This window comes from Chiloscyllium plagiosum, chromosome 4 (genome assembly GCF_004010195.1).
Source record: "Chiloscyllium plagiosum isolate BGI_BamShark_2017 chromosome 4, ASM401019v2, whole genome shotgun sequence".
NCBI classification, from domain to species: domain Eukaryota; kingdom Metazoa; phylum Chordata; class Chondrichthyes; order Orectolobiformes; family Hemiscylliidae; genus Chiloscyllium; species Chiloscyllium plagiosum.
Genome location: NC_057713.1, coordinates 102,880,199 through 102,890,187, shown reverse-complemented (window position 1 = coordinate 102,890,187; position 9,989 = coordinate 102,880,199). Strand labels below are relative to the sequence as shown.

General features: G+C 39.1%; 1 protein-coding gene across 1 annotated transcript in view; it reads left to right on the top strand.

Moving 5' to 3' along the window:
- The first annotated feature begins 799 nt into the window (after positions 1 to 799).
- The window catches only part of epdr1 (ependymin related 1), a 20,490-nt gene continuing 11,300 nt past the window's right edge, over positions 800 to 9,989 (top strand). Inside the window, exon 1 of the mRNA XM_043688795.1 lies at positions 800 to 1,112. Within this exon, the coding sequence (XP_043544730.1) occupies positions 868 to 1,112 (245 nt within the window). The 5' untranslated portion in view covers positions 800 to 867. The remainder of the gene's footprint in view (positions 1,113 to 9,989) is intronic.

Below are 9,989 nucleotides of genomic sequence, written 5' to 3'. Positions count from 1 at the left end.
AGGACATAGAAAGTTGGTAGAGGAGGTGGAGAAGTGGCAGCTGAATTGCAATGCAAAGAGGTGTGAGAGAATAGCATTTTGGTCAAACACCAAAAGAATGTAAAATGGGGGTACAATTCTAAGGAAGGCGGTCCATAAGCAGAGGATTTGGTCTTATATATGCACAGATTACTTAGAAGTGTCAGGACAGGTGGGAAGTGAAATAGATAAAGTATCTCGAAACCTTGGTTAAATTAACAGGGTCATACTTTACATGAGTAAGAAAGTGATGTCCAACTTAAACACCTGTTTGACCTCAGCTGGAGCATTGTGTACATTTCTCAGTGCCACATTGTGGGAAGCATAATGTAGAAGTAGTTTACAAGAATGATTCAAGTGGTAAGAACCTCAGTAATGAGGACTGATTGAAGAAATTGGGATTGCACTACTTAGAGGGAGAGAGGATGTCTCAGAGGAGCTCTGATGAAGATTTTCAAAGTCAAATGTGAGCTAGATACATTTGATAGTGAGAAACTTTCCCACTTGCAAAAGGAACAAGAACTGAAGGGCATAGATTTAAAATGATGTACAAAAGAAGCAAGGGTAAAGTGAGAAAAAAATACATTTCTCACTCAGCCAGTAGTTACTGTTATGGAATACAACACTTGGAGCAGATTCAATTAAGGTATGAGATGGTCATTTGGGGAGTTGAAATAAAGCAGGAGATGGGTACTACTTACTTAACAAGCAAGCACCAATGGACAGAGTGCCCTTTTTCAGTGCTGGGCCGTTTGATTGACCACCTGGCTCGCGCATGGTGCTGGTCACGCGAGCGGTGACGCGGGCAGCGGTTAGACTCCGAATTGTGGGGAACGTTCGAGCCCAGTGATGGAGCGCGTAGGTTTGGTCGTGGCGCGCTTCGTGCCGCTGCTCTGCTGCCTCACCCTGGCGCTCGGCATCCCCCGAGTCGACGTGCAACCCAAGCCGTGCCAGGCCCCGGAGCAATGGGAAGGCAGGGCCGTCGTTTACGACCACAGCACGGGCAGGAATAATCGGGTACTTCTTTCATACGATGGCAAAAACCAGCGCGTCCGGGTCCTGGAGGAAAGGAAAGGTCACATTCCCTGTAAAAAGTAGGTATTCGCTTAGACTATCCGCGCCCGTGTTGCGGTTGTCAAGTTTTTCTCTCGTTTTTTTATGTTTCGCTTGTCCCGAATGACATCCTTCGCTGCCTTCTCCTCCCCCTGTTTCTAAACCAGCCCATCCCGCGTTTCAGAAAGCACGGAGTGATTGAGGGCTGTATGAACCGCCTATTTCCAGTCCGTGTAGGCCACACAAACTGCCCTAAGCCGATGTCTGTGCTTCACATGACCTTCCTTTTCTCACTCGATCTTCCTGTCCTTTTCTCATCGCTTATTCATTTCCGCCATTTAGCGCCTTCCAACTTGGTAGTATTTTCGGTTAAATGAGATTTCCTCCCAACCCCTTGGTGAATTTACTACAGGTATTCTCCCCGCCCCACAATGACCGTGGAGCAAAAGCGTACAGTTCTGGAGAAGCATGACTGGACCCGCAACATTAACACTGCTTTCTCTCCATAGATGCTGCCAGACCTGAGTTTTCCAGCTGTTCCTGATTTCTAACATCTGTTCTTTGGCTTTTTGACCATGGAGGTAGTTTGCTGCTCCACCTTAACACGGCCTCAACAAATCCCTATTTTGAATGACTTGAAGGATGGGGAGCTATCCATCATATTTTACTCATAGTACTGTACAGTGATATGTAGATTAAGGCATAACATTTACAGAGAATGTAAAAGGTTACTTTAATGGATAAAACTATTGAGTTCACTGTGGCCTCATTCATTTGTGACTAAAAATGGATAAAATACAGTACTTAGAATGTTGGAAAACTGATCCAAAGAAATCTGTGACAGATGTCCAGGTATTGAGATCATTAAAATGTCATTAGCAGGTATAGAAAATAATTGAAGTTAGCAGAGAGTTAGAATTCATGGAAGTCTGAATCCTGCTTTAGCTATACATAGTCTTGGTTAAACTTTGCCTGGGATACTGTTATCGGTTCTGACCACCACACCTTTTAAAAAAGTATTATGGCCTTGGAGGAAGGTAACATAATGTTACCCAGGCCTTTACGCAAGGACTTAGAAAGTCGAAGGTAGTTTGAATGAAGTTTAGATATTCAGGGGACCGATAGAAACTATTATCACAGGCTGCCAAATCTAGAATTTTGGCAGGAGCATAATCAAAAAAAGTTGACAGACCTTTGGGAGAGTTATTAGTCAGAGTCGTATGTACAATTCTGGCTGTCCTGCTGTGGCATGTTCTTTATTTGACTGGAAAGAGTGTGTAAAAAAAAAAAGACTTGATGTTACTGAAACTGGAAGGTTTGATTTGTATGGAGAGGCAAGATGGGCTGGGACATTCTCCCTCAAGTGTAGCAGGCTGAGGGGTGACCTTGTAGAAGTTTATAAAATCATGAGGGACATGGATAAGGTAAATAGCCAAGGTCTATTTCCTAGGGTAGGGAAGTCCAAAACTAGAGAGCATAGGTTTAAGGAGAAAGATTTAGAAGGGATCTGAGGACCATCTCTTTCCACAGATGGTGTGTATGGAATGAGTTGCCAGAGAAACCAGTAAACATTTCTTCATTGAAGAGATATCAGAAGCTTGGTCCTCTTCAAATGGCAATTGAAGCTAGTCCTTTGTTAATTTTTAAACAGATTAATGCAATTAGCTAACAGTTTGAGGTAAAGCTGAGGTCATATGAACTTAGGTTGTGAATTGATTCACTAAACAGTGGGCTCCTGAGGTTATGTACAGATCCCCTCAGTAAATCTTGCAATCTTTACATTGCATTATCCAATACATTATTAACTAGATCTTTTGGATTTTTGCCCCAGTGAGTTATTCCATACATTGATCACTACTGTGTGAGAAAGTAAACTACTTAAATAGCCATTTCAGATCAGCTATTAGTTTGAAGTGATGCCATTTATTGTGAAGATTGATGTTGGACAGTTCATGCTAAATTTAATTTTAAAGGGTTTATAAGAAAAGAGATTTGAAGCTACTGGTGTCTATCAGTTTGATAAACTGTCCTGACACTTCAGTGTATTGAATAATACATGTAACACTTCTCCTTTTTATAAGTAGAGGCACAGAGTACAAAAGTCAGAAAAGTACCCCAATTTTGCATACAATATTAGTTTCACCATAGTTTATGTATTATGTCTCACTTCAATTTAGAAGAGCCAGGATGGCTGTGAAAGGGGTTCAGAAAATATTTAATGGCTCCATGGTTAAGAAATCACAAGTATATGGAGAGATGGGGAAGCTGACCTTCTCCTTGGAGCAGGAAATGCAAGAGTAAATGGTAAAGTTGCCACAGCCTTGCCAGATCGTAGAGCGCTCACTCGTTTATGCTGGTTTAAATAGTCACCATGCCTCAGGCAAGAGGAGATTTTGAAAAGGTGAGTCCTTCATTGCAACCTTAGCCAGTGCAGGAATTGAACCCTCACTTTCAGTGTAAACCAGCCATTTAGCCCACTGAGCTAACCAACCCCATGTCTGATTAGATTTGATAACAATGTTGAAAATCATGAATGGTTTGAGGATTCAAGAGTTTCACAGTAGTTGAAGAGCCAAGATTCCAAAGGACAGATTTAAAACAGTTATCAAAAGAACCAGAGGCAACATGCGAAAAAAGTGGGGGGTTTTCCCAAGCAATGAACTAGGGGCTGTCAAAATTTGGGATGATAACATAAAGTCCAGAATTTCTCTAGTCTTAATATTATGTTAATCAGTCAAACCTACACTATAATGACTTGTGAATCTGTCTGATATCGCAGGTTGCTCCCAGGCAGTGTTTGATTGCATATTTCCAGGTTCCTTCTGCTATAGTAAATTGATTTCACCACTGAAATTAAACTATGGAGCTAGATGAGAGGAAGGATTTTTCAATTCATTTAATGCCAGTAACAAAATATACTAAGTGATTGTACTAAATTTAAAAAGTAAAGTTTTTTTAGGAATGTGCATATCTGCTTTATTCCTAGCCCTCTGCTCCAAACTCCATCTAGTTCCTTAAATTCTAAGGCTTAAGTGACTTCTGTTCCTAACAGAACGGAACAGTGTCACACACTTGATGATATTCTATTTACCATTTAAACCACCTGTTGTTCAAGACATTTACATTTTGCGATATTTCAGTTTAGTCCTAATGCTGTCTCCAGTTCCTGATTTAAAATTATTTATTCTCATGGTCTTTTTCTCTTTCACTGAGGGTTGTGCCTTTGGAGTTACTTCCCTCAAAACACAGTAGAAGCAAATCTGTGTAAATGTTTTTAAGGCAGAAGTAGATTTTTGATTATCAAGAGAATGAAAGGTTATTTAGGGATATGTAAGAATATAAAAGCTAAACAAAGACCAGATCAGCCAAATTATTATTGAATGGCAGAGTACTCTGAAAGTTCTAGTGTTCTACTTTTGTTCCTTGTTCATGTGTAAACTGCTTTGGTGACAACATAGATTCTTATGCCTATCAAGTAAGTTTTAAAACTTTTCTGCCTCATTTCAAACTGTTTTGCTGACTATCCCTGACTACTTGCATGCTGAACGTTGCCCTAACTCCAATATGTGGCACCCTTTATTCACCTGTCTTCTGAAATTCCATCACTAAAGGCAATGCTGTGGACGCATTATCTGCCCCCTAGACAAAGTCCGAATAAGTTTGGTTAAACAAACCTACCTTTTCAAAACTCATGTTGACTTTTTTATTTTTTCCACCACTGGGATAAGTAGACTATTGTTTGAGTTTTTGGCTCCTTTTATCAAGATTTGTTAAATTTGCTCTTCAATCTTTTGGTGCTGTCATCCTAATATCAGTAATGGATGGTAAAATTACTTATTATAAAACAAAGAACTGTAGATGTTGAAAATCTGAAACACAAAGTTCTGGAGAAGGGGCACTGGACCCAAAACGTCAACTCTTTTTTTTTCTCTACAGTTTTGTGCCAGACCTACTGAGTTTTCTAACAATGTTGGTCTTTGTATTTCTACTATTTTTTTGGTTCCTTTTGAATTTTTCTTGTGCATTCCATCTGGTCCTGGATGCTTGAATGAGTGTGCCATTTTTATCTGTTGTAATATCAATCTGGAATTGTTATCATTTCTACTTTGTTAGTCTCTTCAGCTGAAAAGTGGAACAAAGTAGCTATTAATTCTACCATTTTACTATCATGCATGTATTCTATATTCCTTTCATTTCACTATGCTATTAGCCTGGCTCACTTTTACCAATGTCAAAATTTGCCATAATCTTAATTTGATGGTCGTGGCAATTTCTATGCATGTACCAAATACGTGAAACATTAAATTTTTTTAACAAAAGGGTCGAGAAACATGCCTCAAAATAGTTAACTGAGCACAAAATAAGCTTTAAAAATTGCCCATTTCAGAAGATCCAATGCAAATTGCTGTCAGTCAGATATTAAAAGATCTCTGATAATCATTTCAACAATTAGTGAGTTTGCGACGTAACAAATGCACTGATAATCAAAAGCACTTCTGTCTCACCATTTGTATAATTTCTTGATTTCAGCTGATCCCCTTTTTGAACTACTATTCAGAATAAAGAAGGCTTTAATCAGACTGCTTAAATGAATTCCAGATAATCTGTTTGTTAAAACCTAATGCATATTCTGGAAAACAAGGGGCAAACACTGATTAAGATCCAGTTAAGAACTGGAAATATAACAACTCCTTAATAAAAAAACCTACACACACGACAGCAGTTTGCAGAGATTGCCTTTTGCCCTGTGTTAAAATACAAAACACACTATATGCCAAGTGACAGAAAACAAGGATAGGATTCGATGATGACTTTTCAGCCCACCAGTGTTTTCTTTTAATTTTCTAATCAACCTGTCCAGTGATGCCATCTCTCAACCTGGAGCAGGTAAGATTTTAACTCGGGCCTTCTGATCCAGAGATGGGCTCTCCACCAGTTTGCCTGTGGACAAAGTTGAATTGCCAACAGTTGTGGATTGATGGAAGGTTTGAAATCCAGCTGGATTCAAGTCTTTGGAAAGTGGCCACAGTCACCTTTTTAAGGTGGTCAAAAATACTCATTTGAAATTATCAGGTTCTCGAAGAGACTAGGACTTGCAGCTCCTGAGATTGCCTTCCCTACCGACCTTGTGTCTGAGAAGACCAGAAAATTAATTCTTGAAAGAATTGCTGGGCAATAACTAACAGGCAGGCTCCCATGGCCTTTTCAAAACCAGACTTTTCAAAAATTAAAGGCCATAAACCCCATCTCTTGTATCTCGAAGCTTGCTTTGTCTCCTCTCTGAAGTCGCTTTTTGCAAAACAGCAGGTAGATCACAGCACACAGTCAACAGTTTAATATATCTCCCAAGAAGTTAATTGTACAACCCTATCCAATTCAAAGTATTTAAACAGTTCTGTTTCTTCTTTCCAGTCCTTAAATATTGATGTGTATTCTCAAACACCCGAAGATGGTACGTGAGTCTAGACTTGAAACTGGTCTTAATCCTTTATGTACCATGACTAAATTGAAGATGCTAACATTATGCAAGTGTTTAGGCAATGAAATTTAATAAATTTTTAATTAGTAGTGAAATCTATAGAAACATTGTTTAAACAAAAACTCCCTCCTTCAAACAAAAAATTTTAAATGAAAATATATCCCGAACTGCATATTGTCTTAAAGTTGCAGAAAATGCTTGATTTACATGGCATTGGTTTGTCTTTGAAATCTGCAAGTATTATATTAATATAAATATACTCAAAACATGCATGTCTCCATTAGTTGCAATTAATTGATTGTGGGTTGTGCAAAATGCTTCTACATTCCCTTCTGTTTGTGAACCCAACCCCCATGCTTAAATAAAGCTCTACATGATATTTGGAAGTGACCACAGGTTTCACCCATTAATCTTATCCATCTGTTTTCCACCAATCTTTGTTTAGTCTGTGTTTTTCATATTTAGAATTCCCTTGCCCATCTGTTTTGGACTTCCATCTTCTCTGACAGCTAGCTCCTATATCCATACAACCTAACAATATCTAAATATTCTTGACAAAAAAAAAAATCAATTTAGCTTTCATGGTAATTCTTCCTTGGGACTTCTTAGAATTTCGTCTTATTTGTCTTTCCAGCAGTCTAATACTTTATGCAATTAGTCAAAATTCAGTCTAAACTTATGAGGGAGATTTGCAACTCTTAATGCACTGAAACTTGAATAAAATTGCATTTTAATTGTCTGGAATTATTTCAAAAGTGATAGCAATTTCACAATATCTTTTTTTATTAACAGTAACTGGTGAAGGAATAGACCACAAATTGAGTTTCCACAAATTGAGTGAATTACACACTACTCCATATTAGAGCTTGTAGTCCATCCTCATGGTTAAAACAAAATTGCTAGGTTTGCACTATAAATACAGGTGAATTTTCAGACACTGAAGACTGATATCCCGCTGTAAGTACTCTATAAACAGTAACCTATGGTGTTTGTATGCATTCCAACCTTGGAGGTGTAGAGAGGAAATAATAAATTGGTGTCTCAATTCTCTAAGTAGCAAAGAGCCCTTTACTTTTAATTTTGTACCTTTCAAAAAATTTTCATTTTGTACCTAGTCAATATTCCTTTAAGATCTAGGTTTTTTTGACTGTTTTCTTTCAGTACCTGGTCCCTTAAGTTTTTCTCTGCATGTTTTCTAGGGAAAAGGTCTCCTTGGTCCTTTCCAGGCTTCTATGTAGCCATGCTTCACTGTATTTAGCAGGAACCTTGGTCTTCATTCAATCTGTCTTTCCCTTTGTCTTGCTTCCTATATCTAATTTGATTTTAATTCACAACTTCCTTCTGTTCACTTTTTCAAAGTTAATTGACTTGGGTATCTGCCCTTGCTCTCATGTACAGTTAACTAACAAAGTATAAACAATCTTGGCTCAGTTTACATCCTTCACCTTTGTACTGCACCAAAGCAACTCCAGGTTGTTACTGTTTGATATTTGGTGACAGCAACTCAATCCAAAAAGGCTGAGACACCATTTTCAAGCTTTCAAAATCTACTCTTTTTTTTTTTATTATTGTCATTTTTGTTACCTTTAATGGAGTCTCTTGAAACCACATTTTTCATATTCTATACTGAAATGAGCAGATACATTATAGTTGACTTGAGAATTATTTACATTTCCAAGAAGAAAGCATGCTCTTCAAAGATGCTTATACATGATCACCTCTGTTTTTATGTAATGAATTACTGTGCCACTTGAGATGACATTTGTGAGGTCAAGGATATACTTAAAAAATTTCTTGCATTTTGTATCATTTGGGGACAGGCTTATTTGGTTGAAACTATATAGTACTTTTTTGGAAGCTTCTAACTGGATTAATGTTATTGGCAAATAATTAAATTGCCTACCACCATAACAAAGTTACATAGCCAAGATTTATTTATATTATAGACACCAAAGTTTGTAATTTGCGTGGGGATGACCACTTACAACAGGGTTGTGATTAAAAATATCCTTTTTCATTTCCTACCTGTTGGTTAAAGACTTTTGACTGATTCATATCAACAACAAGCGCTATACTTATTTTTGTCTCACTATTAGCAGCATGGGGTAATCTAAAAATGCAGTGACCTTTTTTTCCTTTGCAATGGAAAACTCTCAACAGGAACAATGTTATATTTTTGTAGCAATATTTTAAGTTGTGCCCTCCTTGATACTGTTTTGTAACTTGTCCTTGAAAGAAAAGATAAAAAAGCATTGCCCATGTCAGTCACGGAGCAGAATTGAAAGCTTATTTGACGAAAATCCTTTCATCATGAAATAGACGATCTTTCTGTGAAAGAAACCCCATGTTTCTGGAGGTTTTTGTCTGTAATGGCTAAAAATATTTAGTGCAAGTAGAGTCATGTCTAGCAGCTTTATATCACAAAACAAGTTGCATTTATCGAGCTGCCTTGAGATGATTTTCCAAGGTGCTTTGCAGGAGCATAATTAGACAAATGGAGATTGACTCAAACAATTCTTTTAACTTATTTAAAGAGGTAGTTTTTAAACAGGGTCAACAAGAAGAGTTTTTATGGAGAAATCGAAGCATGGAGCAAGGTGGCTGAAGGTTTGGCTAATGCTGGAGTTGTACTGTATGGAAATATGATTCTGGATCAGTGGTGCTGGAAGAGCATAGCAATTCAGGCAGCATCCGAGGACAGGCAAAATCGACGTTTCTGGCAAAAGCCCTTCATCAGGAATAAAGGCAGAGAGCCTGAAGCGTGGAGAGATAAGCTAGAGGAGGGTGGGGGTGGGGATAGAGTAGCATAGAGTACAATAGGTCAGTGGGGGAGGAGATGAAGGTGATAGGTCAGGGAGGAGAGGGTGGAGTGGATAGGTGGAAAAGGAGCTAGGCAGGTCGGACAAGTTCAGGGGACAGTGTTGAGCTGGAGGTTAGAAACTAGGATGAGGTGGGGGAAGGGGAAATGAGGAAGCTGTTGAAATCCACATTGATGCCCTGGGGTTGAAGTGTTCCGACGCAGAAAATGAGGCGTTCTTCTTCCATGCGTCTGGTGGTGAGGGAGCAGCGGTGGAGGAGGCCCAGCACCTCCATATCCTCGGCAGAGTGGGAGGGGGAGTTGAAATGTTGGGCCACGCGGCGGTTTGATTGATTGGTGCGGGTGTCTCGGAGATGTTCCCTAAAGCGCTCTGCTAGGAGGCGCCCAGTCTCCCCAATGTAGAGGAGACCGCATCGGGAGCAACGGATACAATAAATGATATTAGTGGATGTGCAAGTAAAACTTTGATGGATATGGAAGGCTCCTTTAGGGCCTTGGAAGGAGGTGAGGGAGGAGGTGTGGGCACAGGTTTTACAGGTCCTGCGGTGGCAGGGGAAAGTGCCAGGATGGGAGGGTGGGTCATAGGGGGGCGTGGACCTGACCAGGTAGTCACAGAGGGAA